The 20854-nt window shown below is 39.6% G+C and overlaps 1 protein-coding gene across 3 annotated transcripts in view; it reads right to left on the bottom strand.

Moving 5' to 3' along the window:
• Window positions 1-5934: 5934 nt before the first annotated feature.
• CPPED1 (calcineurin like phosphoesterase domain containing 1) overlaps window positions 5935-20854 on the bottom strand; it is a 55757-nt gene continuing 40837 nt past the window's right edge. For all 3 annotated transcript variants that reach the window (XM_057407908.1, XM_057407910.1, XM_057407911.1), the window contains one exon: window positions 5935-7080. In XM_057407908.1, coding sequence (XP_057263891.1) covers window positions 6848-7080 — 233 coding nt within the window. In that variant the 3' untranslated portion in view covers window positions 5935-6847. The remainder of the gene's footprint in view (window positions 7081-20854) is intronic.

Here is a 20854-nt window from a genome sequence, read left to right as displayed (position 1 = left end):
CCTTGTCTCTAATTGGAGAGACATCAATTTGATGGATGGACCACTCGGTGGATAAAGAACTGGCTGGCTGGCTGCACACAAAGAGTTGTGGTCAATGGCTGGAGACCAGTAACGAGTGGTGTCCCTCAGGGATCGGTGTTGGGACCGGTCTTGTTCAACATCTTTGTCGCTGACATGGACAGTGGGATTGAGTGCGCCCTCAACAAGTTTGCCGATGGCACCAAGCTGTGTGGTTCGGTTGATACGCTGGAGGGAAGGAATGCCATCCAGAGGGACCTCGACATGCTTGTGAGGTGGGTTGATGCCAACCTCATGAAGTTTAACCATGCCAAGTGCAAGGTCCTACACCTGCGTTGGAGCAATCCCAGGCACAGCTACAGGTTGGGCAGAGAAGAGATTCAGAGCAGCCCTCCATAGGAGGACTTGGGGGTGTTGGTCGATGAGAAAATGAACATGAGCCAGCAGTGTGCGCTCACAGCCCAGAAAGCCAACCATATCCTGGGCTGCATCAAAAGGAGCCTGACCAGCAGGTCGAAGGAGGTGATCCTGCCCCTCTACTCTGCTCTCGTGAGACCTCACCTGGAGTATTGTGTGCAGTTCTGGTGTCCTCAACATAAAAAAGACATGGAACTGTTGGAACAAGTCCAGAGAAGGACCACAAGGATGATCAGGGGACAGGCTGAGGGGACAGGCTGAGAAAGTTGGGGCTGTTCAGCCTGGAGAAGGCTGTGTGGAGACCTCCTAGCAGCCTTCCAGTATCTGAAGGGGGCCTATAGGGATGCTGGAGAGGGACTCTTCATTAGAGACTGTAGTGACAGGACAAGGGGTAACGGGTTAAAACTTAAACAGGGGAAGTTTAGATTGGATATAAGGAGGAAATTCTTCACTGTAAGGGTGGTGAGGCACTGGAATGGGTTGCCCAGGGAAGCTGTGAATGCTCCATCCCTGGTGGTGTTGAAGGCCAGGTTGGACAGAGCCTTGGGTGGCATGGTTTAGTGGGAGGTGTCCCTGCCCATGGCAGTGGGGTTGGAACTTGACGATCTCAAGGTCCTTTCCAACCCTAACTATTCTATGATTCTATGGTGTCAGGGAAGATGGGGATTTATTTAGAAGATGGATGTTTCAATTGCTGAGTACCCAAAAGTGACATTAAACCCACTATAATTTTAAATAGGTTGAGGCTTTAATGGGTCTCCTAGAGGAAAAATAAAAAGCTGTTTATTAGTAGAAATGCACTAAACTACTTGCATTTGATAAAGTGGTAATGGAGGAAATTACTTCCAGAGAAACAAATGAAAATATCTATTAGAAAAAATTGGCTGTCTGCATTGTGAGTTTTGAGGTTTTTCTTTCTGTTCTTAAGACAAGTGCTGGGTGGGTTTTGTATTGCCTGAAGAGCTTTGGATTTGTGTTGACTTAGTTCCATGGGTGTTGGAATATTTTTCTCCCCGTTCTGTATCTGCTGCCTCAGGCTGGATTTCGTTTGGACTGGAGGCTAATTTAATACTTTGAGCTAATATGTTTTCGCTATTTTTTGTTTTATTTTTGTGATTTTTTTACAGAGCATCTTCTCATAAAAGTGTGTCCAAGAACACAGTGCCTGCATTGATCAGATTTGAATAGCCTAATCTTCAGATGACTGAGTAAAAAACAATTAATAAGCCCCCTTTATGTTGAGGAGGATGGGATTAGAATGGATGCAAACTACTCATGAGACCTTGCTCCCTACTAAGAGGAAATTGATCGTCAAAAATCCAGATGGTCTAATGAACATTTCCAAAACAGCCTTGCAATTCTTTCTTTCATCATTGAAGCCCTCCTTCTTGTAAGTCTGCTGCTAGCTGTGTGACGCTGGCAGCATCCACTGTCCGTTCAGGCTGCAACTGGAATAAACTGGTTGATGTGGAAGCTGCCACGTGGCTGCTTTCTTCTGGTGACTGGAGCTGTGGTGACAGAATCACATCTTGGACCTCACATGCCTGGCCGTGAAAAGGTTTCTCGTACTAGCTCTCTTTTCAGTAGATGGCTTGTATTTGCTTGAGAAATTTGCCCCTCTGATGGGTGTTATTTTGGTATTTGTTATATTTGTTGGCTCATGGCAACGGAGACATGCTGGCAGCCTAAAGCACATGGCTCTGTTGGACAGAGCCTTGGGTGATATGGTTCAGTGTGATGTGTCCCTGCCCATGGCAGAGGGCTTGGAACTGGATGATCTTAAGGTCCTGTCCAACCCTAACTGGTCTATGATTCTGATTCCACGTCACCATAGAGTGGGAAGAGAAAGAAGTTCCTGGTAACTGCAGAATATTAGTGCCCTGGAAGCTCCCTCTTTACACTTTTTTAATGCAAACCAGAATTCCTACATGATGACTGTTTATCGTGAGTTAATAGGTAATGTTAGGATTTGCTTGGCAAGCTTTCTGGTAAGTAATGTATGTGTAAATGTTTCCTTTCTTTAAAGGATATCACTGTGTTCAAATTGTAGTTGCAAAGGAGCTTAATGAGAACATTAAGGAAAGCAGCTTATTCCCAGCATTAATGTTAGCTGAAACAATGAAGTGTGACCCTGCAGCGCCTTGTACAATGGCATGCATAGATGGAGGAACTGTGCATTTTAAAGCAATGAAGTTTAGTCTTTAATGCTTTGTGTATTTGCTTATGTTAGGTGTGTCTCGAATTATTTGGTCTCGGGGCAGAATTAAAGGGTAATGTCTGGGAAAACCAGACACTAGAAAACAAGTTGCTGTGCTGAGGGAAGAAAGCAGTCGTTGAAGCAGCGGGAACACAAGACACTTGGTCTGCAAACAGGGATGACTGGAGAGACTTTACTTCTCAAGATGAAGTACAATCAAGTTTTAACAAGACATCAAGCATGCATCTTCTGGCTGTAATCTCCAGAAGCCGAATACTGTAGATGTATCAAAATATTGTCTGCTAAAACTTGCAATTATTAGATGCTGGACCCACACGAATGAAAGGCAAGCAGTGTGCAGGCAGAGGTATTCAAGGCTTAATGACCTTTGGAAAGATTTGTGTGTTCTTAAATTTGTTGCTTACATGAACCAAGATTGATCTCAAAAGCATTTTTTTTTTCAATGATTTGCCTCCTGTTCCTAAGTTTCCACCTCAGACTGCACTTAAGTACATAGCATCTGGTTACTTGCACAGGCTGTGTTTGGTTACTTGCACATGTTGCTCTGGTGTTCTAATACAAGTCTTCCACATTCAGTAGTTATCTCAGCCTTTAGCTGCCTTCAGTAAACCAAAATGAATTGTGGTAATTTGATTTATTTTTTCTCCCCGCCTGGCCCCTTAAGCCCACAGAAATGTCTGAAGACACATTCACTCCCATTACATCCATGGTTTGAACTTTTAGTGACATCTTGCTTTAAAGTCGGTCCCAGGCTGACAGTGTTACAATTACCAGCCCTGCTGGAGATACAAAAATAACACCCTCAACATCAAAAGATTTCTATTTTTTTAACTACCACTGTCTCTAATAGTGGATTGTATCCAAATTTAACATAATATGAATAATTTTTCTTTACATAAACATGATGGGGCACTGTGACTCCAAGGAGCTCTGCTATTTCAAATTAGCTAAGGTACTGGTATTAATTCTAAATCAGCTAATTATGCTAAGAACAGTGATCAAACAAAATCTGTCATTTATGCTGGTACAAAAGCACACTCCTGTTTTATTTTTGTAACTCTGGTTCATACAGTCATGTCCAGCAACACACTACAGTTAAAATCCTTCCCATGACTGAGTTATAGAAATGAGGCTGTGTTGTCATCTGGGTTATGATGCTTCTGCTTCATAGGAATAAAAATACTGGGTGGAAGTTCTGAGTTGTCATTCAAAAGAGATGTTTTAAGAAAACTTGCATTGCAAGAGAAACAGTTTTTATTGATTTTCCCATTCTCATAGATTTTAGGATGCCAAAAAGTTTTAATTTGTGTGCTTACACCACATTTGTCAAACCAAGGCAATGGCAAAATGAACAACTAATGAAATGCAGGATGCTCCTTCCTACTTCAGACTAGTGCAGGGAATTCTTAACTCACTGGAATGAGGCATGGGCTCAATAGGGAGGGACTAGAGAGGCTGTTCCCTCAATTCAGCCAACTTTATGTTCATCAGAATGGCAGCCAGGCTACAGAGTAAAGTAATGATTACACACAACCTGCACATCTCCGGTGTTTTAATCTTCTTCCTTTTGGAACCTTGCAAGGGGAGAACCAAAATAAATGTCTCCATGTTTCACATATAAAACTCAGAGAATATTTTTCTTCCTCCTGTGAAGTTACTCAGTTGTCATCAAGTCTTTAAGAATACTTTTCTTAAAGTATTTATCTACTTCACCATCTAGTCCAGTAGACGATATGCTGCTTATTGATTACCTGTCCTCACAACAGGCAGGAGAGGAACCTAAGCAAGAGACTACATAACAACATAGCGCTGTTGTTAGCTCCCAAAATCCTCCAAAGCAGCATTTCATAAACAACAGTAGCCCAACTTGACTGCCTTATAAAACTTCAAAGTGAAGACAAATCTGGTAATATGTTTATACATGAACATAACAAGATATTCTTAGAAATCACTAAAATAAAGGAAGATTTTTGGGATATAAAGAAACCTTTATTTTTTTAATTGAACTTTAGCTTTGTACTTAAGTGATATTTTCATGACAAAAGTTCTTATGGTGAACTGACACTTGAAAAATGGGAAAAAATATTACAAATAAGAATTAAACCTATATTTATTTTGTGTATTAGTACACCATAACTTTGAAAAATAAATTTTAGAACCCTATACACCACTACTATTAGCATGTTCAGATTGGTGGAAAGACTTTCTCCTGAATTTATGCTTCCATCTCCCAAGCTCCATATATACAGTCAGTTAAAATTATATCCAGTAAACAGGTATATTAAAAATAATAAAAAAACTCTCTTTAAATTTTTCTTCCATTCAGCTTTACCATATTATGCCAGAACAGAGAATATCCCATGCTCAGATTATCCTCCTGCTGAACTTCTTCAGCCATACAAAGTGACTTGAAAAGATTTAAGTCATAGACTGTTCTTCCCTCTCCACTAGCATCCCCTTAGTCTTGGCACTGTTATTTAGCTGTGATTACTAAACACCTTCCAACTATGTAAGACCAAATTTTAGTAATAGTCCGTGGCTTAAAAGGTATCTAGGTACAGGGATTTTTAAACCCCGTAGCTGAACTAATGGGTGCTTAACTTCCGATGAAAGTGTTCTTGGGTGCTTAGGTCCCTTGTCCTGTTTCAAAGTTATCAGGCCTTAGATTTTACTTCATGTTCCCCAGCTGTTCCCTTGAAAATGAGACTGTGAAAATATTTAACTAAGCAAAACCAGGTGGAGAATAAAAGCAAAATCCTTTTCTTTCTGAAGCAGACATTACCTGTGCTTAGGTCACTGGAATGGGCTGGGAGTCATTCATCTTCAGGCATAGCTGGTTCACTGGGGCAAAGAAATGCTACAGCGGTCATTGCAGAATCTCATGAGTACCACATACCAAGACTGAAGAAGCCTCCTAGATAAACTGGTGTGTCTAAAATGTAATAAAGCTGACCCTTCAGCACAGCATTTCATCTCTCTTCCCATATTTAAGTATCCGCAATGTTCTCTAGTGAACATGTTGTATGTCAGTATATGTAAACCAAACATAATGCATTACTTTTTCAGCCAGTATTGCTTCTGGTTTTCCTTCTTCAGGTGCTAAAGCTGTGCAATCTCTATGTCTAGAAAACCTGTGGTATGGATTATAATGTGTTCAACTAAATACTTAAAAAATAAAATCAGGTTATAATGTTTTAATTACATGAAGACTTTTTTTCAATTTAACAGTAAGTAAATCAGATATACTTGCTAAAAATACAGGCAGATTGCAGCACATAAACTTCTTTTATATAACTTATTTTTAAAGAAGACTTATTCCAGTGAAGAAAATATAGTTTTGGGGTTTTCAACTTTAATATTGTATCATATTTCAGCAAGGCACTCTTAAACTGCATTTGGAGATTAGAGCTCTCCCCCTGTCTATCATTCAACAAAGCAACTTCTGATAACAGTATTCAGTACAGAATATTCCAACTATTCCAACTTGGGAAGCTACAGCAAGAACAGTGTAGCTGTTTGATTGGTAGTTACATTTCAAAAGAAAAATAGTTGTTCCATGTTTAGTTTCTGTCAATGGCATCTCCATTAGCTTCATTTATAAACTTTCCATTATGTAAACCCAGGTTATAATGGAAACCCAAGCTGTGACTGCAGAACAGAATACGTCTGCTCTCCTGTTGCTGCTGGCTCTCATTAGCTAAGAAATAACCTATGGGAAATAGGAGAAAATATAATGTCTAGGCAACAAGATCTGGTATGAAGGTTGCTAAAAGTCTGGTGGTTGAAATTTGTTTTGACAGAGTAAAAAAAAATGCCCCATTTATATTGTCCAGAGCATAACAGAAATGAATAAATTTATTGATTTTAAAACTAAGAAACACTTGAGTTAAGGGTTATCTAGAAGCTACAGCTGTCACTCTCTGGTACACCTTCTCTCTGACAAGAAAGTCTTATCTAAGAGCAAAGTTTTGAGAACTGTTCTTTTCAATGATACATTACTGCACCAGTTCTGCTATTCTTCCCTATTCCTCATAGGTCTCATTTCTGAAAGAGAAACCTTTCTATTGAGGATGATAATAAATGGAATGCTGTTCTGGTGCACGGTCAGAAATATCTCTCTTCAGCTTGCAGAAACTTTCTGAAACAGTTTCTATTTGTCTAACATGGAAAAAACCCCACATAATTGGACACAGCCTAATTGTGCTCAGCAAGCATAGCCAGCAGCTCTTGCTCTATGCCTTGACTGCTCAGTTCATCTAAACTGTAGTATCGGTGAGCAATCTTCTCATCTGTGACCACCACCACTCGAAGCCCATGAGTATCTTCTCCCAGTTGACATCCTATTGCTGATGAAACCACCATTTCCAGTCCTTTGTAGGACCCTCCAGCATTCCTGTGGTAATGTCCAGAAAATACAGCTTTAACGCCTGTTTAACAAAAAAAGCAGAAAAGAAAGAGCATTTAGTTAGTAGCTGCATGTGTAAAATGTGTTTCCGGTACAAGACACTGCTGAGGGTATATGCTGAAGCTTACACAGCTGCTGAGCTTGTGGGGAAGGTTCCATAGCAAGTACAGCTACAGGCGTCTCGTTTACCTTCAGTCTTTAATGGTCCAGAAAGCATAAAATTAGAAATAAACCACTTACCTCAACTTGTACTTTAAAGAAATCATTAACAGTAAACAATAGTAAATAATTCCAATAGTAATACATGATAAATAGTGAGTAAAACCTTTACTCTGCTCCAGTAGCTCTTTCTAGGGTTACTGGACTCTGATTTCTTCTTTTTTTACTGCAAGGTGTCTTTGTTGTCTTGCTACTTCTTTGACTGGAAAGAAGGAACATTCTAGAGGAAGCTGATTAAAACCAGAAAAAAAACATTCAGTAATAGATAACTGCTTAAAGGATGATGGTACCGAAACACGAGTTGAAAGCCAAGGATTGTGGAGCTGTATTTGTCAATTAACATTGAGAAAAATCCCTAAGGAAAGCTTAAATCTGTTTATCCAAGGTCAGTGGCCTTAAAAAAAAAAGGGGGGGTGGGGGGTGGGGAGTGGGAAGGAGCAGAAAAAAAGGTAAGACAAATGAAAAGAATAAATATTGAGAAGATAATTTATCATCTTTCCTCAAAAACAGTGGGAGGTTACCGCAGGCAGAACAGAGCCAGGTACATCAAAGAAACTGAATAAGAGGTTGAGAATAATAAGAGGGGAAGAAAGACAAGAGCAGCAGAAAAGGAAAGGCTGACCACCTGCAAGAGGTGTCAGGCTTGGTAATGACATGCAGGAACATTTACCTAGTATGGGGTACAAACAGGGCAGGTGTGTTCTGATTTCTTCTGTATTTTTAATGACTTATTTTTAAATAGACTATTTAGATTTTGGACTGTTCCGAGTAAGAAAAATCAGTCCATTATAAACTTGGAAAAATACATTTGGTCTGGTGCAGGAGTCAACAATATGCTAACATCGAAAAATTCTGGATGGGTCACATACAAGCATCACCCAAGCTTTATCAGCAGTAGAAGAAAAGCTGAATGCCAAACAGCAGCAGGTAGAGAGGACAAAAATATTTCATGGTTAAGGCTTTATAATGCACTTTGAAATCCTTGGCTGAATCATGGTCTAACTGATCAGTTAAGAGAATGTTTAAGGAAAGTCCAACCATTCTTTCCCAGAATATGGTATTTAAAAAGAAAAAAACAATTAGGCTTGCAAATGCTGATTCTGACCACCTTCTAAAGATAATCCATATGACAGGTCTGCTCTCCTGCCATGAGAGTACAATCTCCTGCCATGAGGTCTACAATCCTGCCATAGCTCCTCAGGAGCTATGTTTTTTTTGCAGAGATTTGGAAACAATTTAAGATTAAATGAAATGGCGTCATCCTCAACTCCAAACCGGCAGTTTCTCCTTTTTGTTTCTTCTGCATTGCAAACATAAAAAAATCAATGGATACAAGCTGTAATCACTACCTGAGCCCTTCTGATTGTCATTACAGGTCAAATTCATGCTACCAAATCGCTTATTTTCCCCTCCCCATTTGATGTTTTATAATTTTTAATAAAATGTTTTAGTACTACAAAACAATGAAACCTTGTTTAGTCTCATGAGTCAAGAATGTAAAGAAAAAGAAATTTTGATGCTAAGTACTTATCTTTCCTGTCAAGGTTTGGAAAACCATTAACAACAGAGGTGAGAACCTAGCTCCCCCCTAAAACATGCTGTCACAGACAAGCATTTCACTTCCAGTTACACCAGCATCCTTCACCATTTAGCCACTCTGTGCACTGGTGACAGAGACAGCTGAGCATCACCCTCAACAGCATCTGTGGTTCGGCAAAAAAATATTCATCAGCTTTGTTGCTAATTTAAGATGATGCATATTTTATTTTGAATGAAAATGTGGTGTTAGTATAAATAGCTAATTCTACAAACAGGTTTGGGGATAAATTTTTGGCATGCTCAGTCCAAGATCCTTGGATTTCAGACTGTCACAGCTTCCTGTGGCTGCATCAAATTTTATACTGTTGTGAAACAGAAAAATTACTGGACCAGATGGCTGAAAAGACTAGGAATTTTGTTGTTTATCATCAAGTGCAAAGCATATAAATTGATTTTATATTGTTGCAGGTGTTTAGATCTACTGTTGATTTAAGGTGTTATGAATGAAAATTCAAAAGTTTTCAAACACACTTCAAGGATTTAGGTGTAATTTGTTTATTAAAATGCAACAGGTTGTGTGCTCCTTAACCATAATGACACTTGGATGGTTCTACATAAAGCAGCTAAAAATAATTAATATGAAGTGCCTCAAAACCCACAGTAAGTATTCCTGACAACTACGACTAGGTGCCAGCAGATACTGTACCTTGCTGTACATCATTTGTGTTTCTGTTGGCAATAAGCTAACAAGCAGAGGTCTAAAAACATGCCTCTTCCTGAGGAGGACAGCACTGAAGAGTAAAGCTCAGCACATACAGGGACACATGCCAGCTGCTGGGGACACGTGCCAGCTGCTAAGGGCAATGCGAGGTGCTCCTTGCACACAGCAAAGGTCTGGCTTACCACCCCAGCCTAAAACCTGTCCTTAAATACGCAGCATTGATAACGACCTTTCCCACCACTCTTTTTATCATTACATATACAGACACACAGGAATGGACACTGTGATGACAACACCAAACTTCATTTGCTGTTTTTCATATATTCCAGCAATCTACCTTAACACGAAAGGTAACACATGCTTAGCCCTGTTCAAGTGGTAGGCCAGAGAATGTTGTAATTTGTGAGATAGATACTATAACCTTAAATGACATAAAAAACCCCAGCAGCAACAACTCATTTTGCCTTCAGAAAGCAGAAATTCTGGAAAAGAGCAGAAGCAATTTAAAGGCAGAGAGCTGTGGTTAGGAACACATGACGGCTTCACAAGTAAATCCTTCTTTCTCTAGCCAGAAACAAACTCCACTTTTTTTCTTTCTGCAGCAGATTTAGGCCTCTTTCACAGTGATTAAATGAAAAAAAGCATAGGTAAGCATGTCTTAACAGAGTTGGCTACATCAATCCTTTGCTTCTATAGAAGTGATTTCAAGACTGATATACGTAAAATAGGCTCAAAGTATAGTTAAAAATTAAGCAGCTTGGAAAGCAGAATATAAATTACTCTGCTGTGTGCCTGGTGAAAGCTACATGGGCTTTCATATTTCAAAATCTGAACCCTTCTCTAATAGCAGATGTCTCCAGGTGGAAGACAGAATGAAGTTACCTTTATGTTGAATACTAGTCAAGTAGTCACTGTCGGCTAAAACTTGTCTGTTACTCTATTTTAGTTTATCAGACCTAATTCTCTTGCTCAGTGTAACCTGCTCATCTCTCTGGTGTAGAGTTACACCTGTAAGGAAGTCATCATAACAGCTCTGAGAGCTTGCTCTGACTCAGCTGCAGGAACCTATCTTTGAGTTGCTTTCTGGTTGGGAGAAACCCAATCAGAATACCTCAAAAGGCAGAGTAAGAATATAAAAGTCCTGCGATGTAATAGGCTCTTTACAGATATTCTGTACTTACTAGATCCTGGGTCCTTAAAATCATACTATAAAGACTGTCAGTCTGAGAGCGAGCAGCCATTTTGCAACTCCCACCATGCTGCAGCTTATTACAGTGACTAGCGTGACATACTTAAGCAAGTCAAGCAGCAGAATCATAGAAACACAGAATGGTTTGGGCTGGAAGAGACCTTAAGATCATCTACTTCAAACCCCCTGCCATGGGCAGGTACACCTTCCACTAGACCATGTCACCTAAGAGTCTGTCCAACCTGATCTTGAGCACTGCCAGGGATGGAGCATTCACAGCTTCTTTGGGCAACCCATTCCAGTGCCTCAGCACCCCCACAGGGAAGAACTTTAATCCAAACTTCCCCTGTTCGTGTTTGAACCCATTACCCCCTGGTCTATCACTACAGTCCCTAATGAAGAATCTCCCTCCAGCATCCTTGTAGGCCCCCTTCAGATACTGGACGGCTGCTATGAGGCCTCCACAAACCCCTTCTCCAGGCTGAATAGCCTCAACTTCCTCAGCCTGTCTTCATACAGGAGGTGCTCCAGCCCCTTTATCATCCTTGTGGCCTCCTCTGACTTCCTCCAACAGCTCCACAGCCTTCTTATGTTGGGGACACCAGAAATGTACACAATACTCCAACATGCACACCTATCCAAAACAGAGGCTGACCTTGCCTCCTCCACCCCCCAACCTTTCTGCAATGACATTTGGAGCTGTTTATGGGCTGGCTGGGCATTCTCTTCTCTTGCTTCCTAATACTGAGAGCAAAACTGAACACTGTGGCACCTTTACATGTCTTCTACTTGTTAAAGTGGGACCCCACTTGCCTTGTAGCATTGTTGTTAAAAGAGCAAGTCCTGATGTAGAAGATGCTGAGTAGATGAGGCTGCCTACTGCAGCCTCTGAGTTAAGGCATTTGTGGGGAGTTTGGGAGGACATAAGGCACAATAAGCTTAATGATACTTGTTTGCCTTCAGCTTAGAGCTGCCTATAATGGATCCGTTCTTGCGGCACTTTCCTGTCCTTCATGCACTTACTTAACCTATAATCAATGGCCTTCAGCAGTGTTGTAGATGCTACTCTTGGGCACACAGCATTCCTTCCCCACAGCATTAAGTAGAAGCTAAATGAAGGATCAAGGACTGAACATCTGGGCACCTGGTGTTTCACCTGCTTGATTACTGCATCAGCTGGGTCCATAAAATATCCTTAGCAGCTTCCAGTAAGGGATGGTGCTACTACAGGAACAAGTACTTTTCAATATTTTCCACTTTTTCCACAGTTAAGCAAAAAAGTTAGGAAAAAGTAACAATCATAAAACCATAGTGACATGTAAAGCCATGTGACATGCTTTTAGTAAGGTAAATAGTGCTTTGTAAGAGACATAAATGCTTGCCATCTTTTATCTATCTTCTCACCATTCAGAGAGTTTAACCTTTGGAATTAAAAGAACGGAAGCCTTTGTGTCGTCATATATGTAAACCAAATCCCAACATACAGTTTATGTTAATTAATCTAATTAGAAGGGCAGGGGGACAAAAGTAATAAAGCAACTTTAGTTATGCTATAAGAAAACCAAAACCTACCCTTGCCTGAGAATTCAAGGGAAGTACTTGAGAAACCCATCTCAGACAGCAGACAGACACCAGGTACAAAGTCTGGCCTGTGAATCATGCAGCTTTTTCTCTTCCTAGGCAAAGAGTGCAACTTTACCACAATTACATTTCACATCTGCTAACTGCCTACACTCAAGAAGGTATTTTGGTATGGAGCTGAAGTAAGCAGTGCAAATAGGAGACCACAGAGAATGTGATTTAGAACCTCTTTTATCTCCAGTTGGCTATGGGAGGCAGATTCTGCCTAAATCTGGTGTTTATGGGTACTGTTTATCCAAATTCCCCCTTTTAGCATATGTATTGTCATTCAGATCCTAATTACACTAGGCAGGTGTTCAGTGCTCAAATATCCATGCAGGTCTAGCTGCTCAGCACCAGCCTCTGCTAGAATTTAGTATCTGCTTTAGATACCTCCTGGAAAAAATTTTGCCCAGACATCAGGTTTCAGGTACTCAGTGCTAGTATTAATTCTTGCTATTGCTGTGTAACAGTGTGTTACATCTTGAACAAAGAAACAAACAGGTCAATGCTGTGTATTAACAGAAGTCTAACTGATGTTTTTTCTTCACTAGCACTTTTTTGTTCACTCAACTGTATTCCACTCACTTTTGTTAGGTAGCATAAGAAGGAAATCTGAACCAGTCAATGCCATAATACTAAGATGACAAGCAAGCAATTTACTTTGCTCTTGCTTTTGATCTGAAACATAAAAAGAAACTTAGAGATGTGTTCACTCAAATTTAATTTATTCATTTCAGATGTTTTTCTGAAGTAATGCTGTCAAATTGCCAGCAACCTCACTGCACACCCCCCTTTAAACTCTGTGCGGAAAGAGCAGTGTCCTGGCAGGCCTCACTTTATAGCTGGCTTTAAGGTATCCTCAAGTCAGTTCAACCCATGCAGCTATCCACAAAAAGGTACAGTCCCTTCCCACCACAAAAAAAATGTAGAGCAGTGATTTGTGCTTAATGCCTGGTTTCTGAAATAGCAGTTGGGAAAAGCTTTGACATGAAAGCTGCATGAAACACTAAAAAGCTACTGTGAAAATACATGTCCAAAGGATGGCACCTTCACAAGCATTCATTAGTTCGTTTGTTGTGAAATACACACTGATTTGAATTTAAACGTGACTGCAGGCTTCACAGTATCCATTAACCAAAAACGCAGGATCCATTACTGCAAAACACTATTCATACCTAATGGATTGCCAATTAAAACAAAGGAAAAAAAAGGATTAAAATCAGAATGAAGTAAAAAACTGTGCAGTTACTGTTTAAAAAATGTAACACAAACCTCACACACTGTCTCTGTGATCATCATCTGCTGGTGTCAGGTCAGAAAGGCCTAAACTGCCAAATTCATTTTTGATCAGAGCAGGACCAGAAGCCAGAGTCTCAGGATAGCACCAGGTCTTCCTCTGGCTGTTCTAAAACTGCACTTGGATCGCAAAAACACCTAAACCCAACAAAATTCATGCCCGTATACCAAGCACGAGTTTTCAGAATCAATCAATTGGTAAAAAAAAGGTTAAATACAGGAATTGATTCTGATTTTAGTAAACCAAAGATGTCCTCCTGGCATACAATTTACCATCATTTTCTGACCAAGCACAAAAAGTCCTTTTCAGTTCTAATCTGACAAAGCTGACCGCAAACGATAAAAAGATTTACTGTTTCCAAAGAGCTGATCATAACTCTTTTTCCCTGTAGAATAATGCATTTCTGCTAATGAATTAAATACCTATCTTGGTACAAATTCCATGATCTTGACACAGCCTATTTAGCATAAATAATTCATGACCATAACAACCAACCAAAACATGGATTGTTCAAGAGTCACCTAAAGAGCTCTAATACTTACATATGTTGATAAACTTTAGACTCTTCATTAGCTTCACCATGAAATAAGTACTTTGGTTTTATGCTAATTCACACACTGCATTATGTCACTTCAGACTGTAAGGCTACACACTGGCTTTGTCAAGTCAAGAGGTAAAGTGCTGAGGAGGGTAATTAATAGCTCACATAATTCAGCATGCTACCCTAGATGCTATCTTCATGTTCTTTCACAAGATGAATTTTCAAAGGTCAACTCACTTCTCAAAACACTTCAAACAAGAATCATGCTTTAAGTTGGATACCCTTTTCCAAGTCAAAACCAAGGTATGAACCCTTTGCTCATGGTTTCTACCACAATGATTTCTCGACAGAAAATTCAGAAACACCTCTGAAGACTTCTTCCCCTCTCCTTTATTTCTAGTGTCTGCAGTCTAAAGCCAGCTCACCAAATTAAGTCATCACAAGACCTCTGCCAGATCATAATGATTTGCATCTTCCTCAGTTTAACAGCTCTGGTAAGATGGACAATTTTTACTGGCACTTCCCATTTTGTCTTGGTTCTCTCTTTATGCTTTGTGAACCAAAACAGCACACTACTAAAAAGAGGTTTTCTTACAGAGGTAGTGTAATGGATACTGCTAAACTGTACTGGCCTAAAAGGGAGAGTTAAACAAGCATCTGAGATTTGCTTCAGATGGTGACATGATTTAGTGTGAGGTGTCCCATGGCAGGGAGGTTGGAACTAGAAGATCTTAAGGTCCTTTCCAACCCTAACTATTCTATGATTCTATGGAAAAGACTGGCACAGAAAGGGATGACCAGGCCAGCCAGGCTTAGGAGCAACTGCATGTATACAACCATCCCACCCTCACAGCCTGCAGTAGGTCTCATTTAAAAGAGATCATTCTTTGTAATGATGACCATCTCACAGCACTTGAGTTTTCCAACACTCCAAAACAGAAAAACGTTCTGAAAGAGGCTGAGTCCTATATGAAATATTCACCACCTTTTTCAGGCTTCATGATACTGAAAAAAAATCTGAAAGAAAACTTTGGCTACCCCACTGGTGTTAGCATGCTGTTGGTTTTATTCCTAACAATAATCAGATGAGAAAATAGTTCATTACCTGAAAAGAAACTGCATAGTGAATATCACGCAGAAGGCAGGTTGTCTGCTAGCAGTATGAAGCAAAGGTTATTTTACAGAATTCTGAAAGTGCAGCATCTTCTTCCCACAAATTGCAGTTCATCACTAGAGAAACCCTTCTGAGCAACAGTTCTGTAACACCAGGGAAAAGGGTCAGCATGATTTCGACATAATTGTACTGTAAGAGAACGAAGACATTTAGCTGGGTCTCATGGATAATTCCCCTGAGAGTGATTACCTCCCAGCCTTAGCTTATTGTGCAGCCGCAGGCCCATAATCCCAATTTGCTACTCTACTGCTCTTGTGTTCTGAGGTGTAGAAAAATGCAAGGATATGGAATGCTGGGCACTTTTTCAGCTCCATCTGGGGCAGGAAAGAGAGGGGCCTGTGGCTTGCCTTCTCTATGTGGATGGATAGACAACCACACCTTTCACAACCACAGCATTTTGGCCTTTCTGTTTACGGAGTAGTTTATGTCTCCATTTTAAATGTGAAATATCAGCCAAGGCATCTTTTGTTTTATTAAACAGACAACAGGTATATTCCTGATTTTGTGAAACGTATGTTCTCCTAATACCTGAAAAACCATGATGTTTGCCAGTTTAATTCAAGACATACAGACTGAGCCCCAGTCTCAAAGGAAATCTAGTTGCAGTGATTACAGAAATCCAAATAGGTTAAAACATGATGGAAAATAATGCACCCACATTTACCTTGAAATACTAAAAATAACTTCATAAGGACACATCCACCTAGAAAACAATTCTCACACAATCAGATGACACTGGGCTGGAATTCAGACTTGAACAAGCTTAAATTCCAGAGGTGTCTGACTCCAGTTTCTAGAATAACACTCACTTCCACTGCTTGCTTCCAAAACCCTCTGAGTCAGAAGAAGCTGGTTTCCAGCTCTAGCTCCTACTGCCCAAAACCCGAATTTGAGGCAGGTTTGCTGTGTCCAAACTGTGACTGGCCTAGTCTCAGTTGGAAATCAAACTGCTCAATCCAGCACTATGGACAGTGTAAAAATACAGGGGAAAAAAAATTACAAATATAAAAATAAACCAAAGAAAAGCAGCAGATTTTCCAAATTAGGAAGAGAATGCCTGGAATAATCAGCAGAGGCAATCAGTAGCATGCTTTATTTAGACTGAGCCCTCAATTAAATAAATGCTTTTCTCAGGAAAAGCAAATGAGACTGTAAGAGAACAAAAAGGCTAAATTAATGCAGTATGAATGATACAATAAATATGTAATGGGTACAGTACAGACCTTGCTTCTCTCCCCATGCACTCTGTAGAGAATTTTGGAAAAAAAAAGCGGTTCTGACTGAACAATGAAATCTATCACATGGTCCAGATTATCCCCCTTTAAGTGCTGATTAATGAACTGTTTTTTACAGGAACTGCAGACATGAATCAGTGTTCACTGCATTTCATTTACAGGTGTACGGCTCTCCACACACACTACAGGTGAAGCTCACAGCAAACAAAAGGAGGTATTTCTTCCCAAAGCTGTGAAACTTGAAACTCCCCCCCTGTGCTTGTTCTCTTCACAATGGTTTGGCTAGTAGGAGAAGCATGAGACTGGACTATAGGGATTGTCATTCTGGCCTAGTTACTGCTTTTATGTTAGCTGTTCAAGTTTAATGATTTGTTTTAAATTAGAACTGTGATTATCTAAAAGCCACCGCTTCACTTGCTCAAGACTGAAGAAAGAGGATATGCTAGCAAGAGCTAATCTTACATGTATTTGTCCCCAAAACTGCAGGAGCTAGAAAGGAGCAGCAGTAGAGCCAAAACAAGCAAACAGGTGGAGAGGCAGTTTTGTAAAGAAGTGAAATTGTACAGAGTGAAAAACCTGAGTGTTCCCAACACTCCAATACCCTTTCAGAGTTTTAATAGGTAGGAGAACAAAAGCAGTATCCAGGCACAAGGAAATGCTACGAGACGTGTGTGCACACCACACACATGTATGTGTAGATAAGTATTTTTTAAAAGGTGATGTTTCTGGCAAATAAAACCATTTAAGTCACATGGATAAACTGATCTTGAATGCCTCCCCCGGAGTATCAGGCATGAACTTCTTTTTCTTCGTTTCCTTCCTCTTGCAGCATACAGCTGCTTTCTGAAGTGCTGAACAGCATGGTTGGTTCAACAGTAATACACAGGTATTACACTCAGAACAACTTTGCACTCCAAAATGATGCTCTTTCAGCTTCCCTGTACCATTTTTCTCCCCTGGGCAGGTAGTGTACATCATCTCTTCAAGACTCCAGTGCTACAAAGCAAATGATAATATTTAGTAGTCTTTGTAAACAAAATCTCTCCTGTGGCATAGAATTGATTTTATCTCATTGCAATTTGTGAGTTCTCACATCACCCCATCTGCCACTCAGGTGTTGGAGCAGGAAACAGATGTGAAAGCATCAGTCACCACACTGTTAGCAGAACTGCTCAGTGCTCAAGCATTTCTCAGACCCTCTTCTCCAAAAAACCCCAATCATTCCCACCAACAGAGCTCCAGTAGAAGGAAAGCCCTACTGGTGTCAGGATCAACACCCTGCATTTCCTAACCTCTTCAGTCAAACTTAAATAATAGCCCTTTAGAAACTCTGTGTTATGCTACCTTCTTCATCAGTTGTGTGAATGAAACAGAACAGAGTAATTGGAATTTACAGTGCATAGCACTGTAAGAATCTTAATAAAAACATCTCATGCACTGTTGTTTGCAAACATGATCCTGCAAACTTGTAGGATCACAAAGAAGTTTTTATCAAGGAAAACTACATCCCAGTGGATAAAACAGATTTAAAAAATGTAGCAAAGAAAAAAATACTATTTAACGTCATTACAGATTATATTAAATAAATGCATCTTGTACTTGCGGAATCCCTGAAATAAATAAATGTGTATCTACATACTAGATTACATTACATTACCTGGGGAGCAGTCTTAAAACCTGTTCTTACACAGTGACATAGAAGATACCAAATTTGGTCACTGCCTGTACCATGAGTGCATCATTTCAAGGTTGAAAGAGGTTGATCTAAATCACTGAACTTGAGAGTATTTAGATTAAAATTACCTTAAATACTGACAAAGCAACACATAAGCAAGCCATGAGATTACTCACTTGGTATCTGGCCTTTGCAAAAATCAAGGTCCCAATGGCAGGAAGAAAATATTACTCCCCTGTCAACCTTGATTACATGACAAATTCATGACACATAGCATATGTTGTCTGGTAAATTTTAGAAACAGCTTTCAGCACTCCATGCTTTAATTTTGTACTCAAATATATCTTAGCTGTGGATGTTCAGAAAGCTGCTGCTCCCTTTAATACTACTCTCCTGTCATAAGATTTCTAAGAGGAGAATGTAGGTATCACAGTCTTTTAATGAGTAAAGGTGTTAGAAGTTACAGCACCTACACTCACAAATGGAATGAAAAAATATGCCATTTAATAGTTGGGTTGCTATTTTTCCCTGTATGTGCAAATTAAGTGTTTTTAAGCACATCTGAAAAACTGCTTTGAAGACATTTAAATGATCGTTTGAATTAAAAAGAAAAGCTGGAGACTGCAGTGAATTTTGTTCCATATTTTGTGTCTCTTACCCAGCGATTGTCTCTTGGACGCATAATCCCTCACCTAGATAGACCACCTATACTTGTCATTTCACATTGAAACAACCTTGTTGGTGGAAAACTAGCTGTTAATCTAGGTTTTATTCAACAGAGCTCTTAAACAAGGTCACACATTTGTTTAAACGTTTTAGTTCATTAGGATCATGAAGAAACATTTACTAGTACATTGTGTTAAGTAACAATTTCAGTATGTTAGGCAAAAAGTCTCTTAAAGATTGTCTCTAGCATAAGAGGACCCACACTTTTCTGGTCATTGAAAAAAAAATCCTTTAACACCCTAAGGAAATTATACTGGAATGGGATATGTCAGAAAGATTATGTTTCCTGTTACATAAATGCCTTAATTTAAAACCTAATTTATCACTTCTGCTTATTAGAGAGATACAACATGCAGCCCAGAGTTTTGGCTAGACCACTATTACTACTTTATTTTTGCTACAAAGCTATGAACAAACTCATCTATATCAGCACTATCAGATTCTTCAAAGGTGACTATGCATTTCACACAGCAGAGCTGGGTAACTTCAGCGGGGCTCACAGCTCCTTCACAGTTCTTTTGTACAGGTCTTTTCTCTACTTTGCTTCTGCAAGTAGAGGAGACAGGTAACTGAGGCTAAACTTTCAGAAGTTATACAAATACACTTTCAGAAATGTATTTTCTCTTAAATGATAAACTGTGTTCTAAACTGAGTTGATTTTCACTGTCACTGAAATCACTTTTTCAAGGACAATACTGGTTATAATACATTGAAAGAAAAAAATGGGCCAGGAGGATTTCTTAGACGCGCAGCTTACAAGTATGGCTTAACTCTGCAGAGTAGTAATACATATTTACAAGTGCCAGATTTCCAATTTATAAATATTTATCATAAGGACATGATTTTATCTTTAATTAGCCCAACTGTTAAGGACACTTCTAATGTGAGAAATGTAATTCAGTATTTTGTACCAGATGTAGCCTCTACAGCTAGTCTTTTATCTCTGCTTGTAATGAGCAAATACTTAAGCCAAAACCATTACGTAATATCAAAGTGATTAGAAGAGAGTAACTACAGAAGATCTGGGCTCTGAATTTAAAATAATAATTTTGTGAAGTTGCATACCTCACTTTAAAGCACCTGTGCAATACCACCACACTGATCTGATTATTTCCTACACACACCTGTATCAATTTCTTTGGTCATGCAAAGACCTGAATTAATAGACTGTCCTTCCTTTCCCCTCCCTCTCTAAGCTAGACAGAATATAAACAGGAGAACTGGGATAATTCCAGGTCTGGTCCTGGGTTATCAACAACTGGAATATGACACCCATCTGCTAACTCCTCAAACACGCATGTTATACTGAAATTTTACATAATTACAAAGCAGACCTTTGTAGTGGTTGGAAACAGTGAGCAAGAGAGCACAAGGAAGGAAGGACTGGTGACAGGTCAGGGGAAGAAGAATAGCAGCAGCCTGGTAGGCTCATTAGAAGGACAGACTTCCTTTTTCCAAAACAAACAGTTACACCAAATGTCTAAATTAAGTGCTGCAAGGGGTTGGCCTTCTAAGCTGCAAGTCATAATTAAAAAAAGGCAAAGTATACTGGGATTTCATTAGCAATATTCTGTGTTTTAATCCCCTAAGAATGTAGGAAATGAACTGTGGGAAAACCAGTTTAATGTCTGAAATGCTGAAATAGGTTATTTGGCAAAGCAAGAGAGAATCAGAAAGTAAGTGGTGTCATTGTGTATCTGTGAATCTATGCTTCCATGATAACTGCCTGTTTGCAACCCACTGATGACATTCTGTGGTCTTACAAAGAGAGCTCTTCAACTGAATGATACAATGGAAACAGAGCGCACCCGTTACTAAGGAAACTCTGAGCCAACTTTGATTCAGCTGATGTTTCTC

The sequence above is a fragment of the Pezoporus wallicus genome, unplaced genomic scaffold (assembly GCF_028554395.1).
Source record: "Pezoporus wallicus isolate ANWC-B61680 ecotype Strahan unplaced genomic scaffold, APGP_CSIRO_Pwel_v1 contig_4012, whole genome shotgun sequence".
NCBI classification, from domain to species: Eukaryota; Metazoa; Chordata; class Aves; order Psittaciformes; family Psittacidae; genus Pezoporus; species Pezoporus wallicus.
Note: the sequence above shows the minus strand (reverse complement) of the source record. Positions and strands in the feature narration are given on the sequence as shown.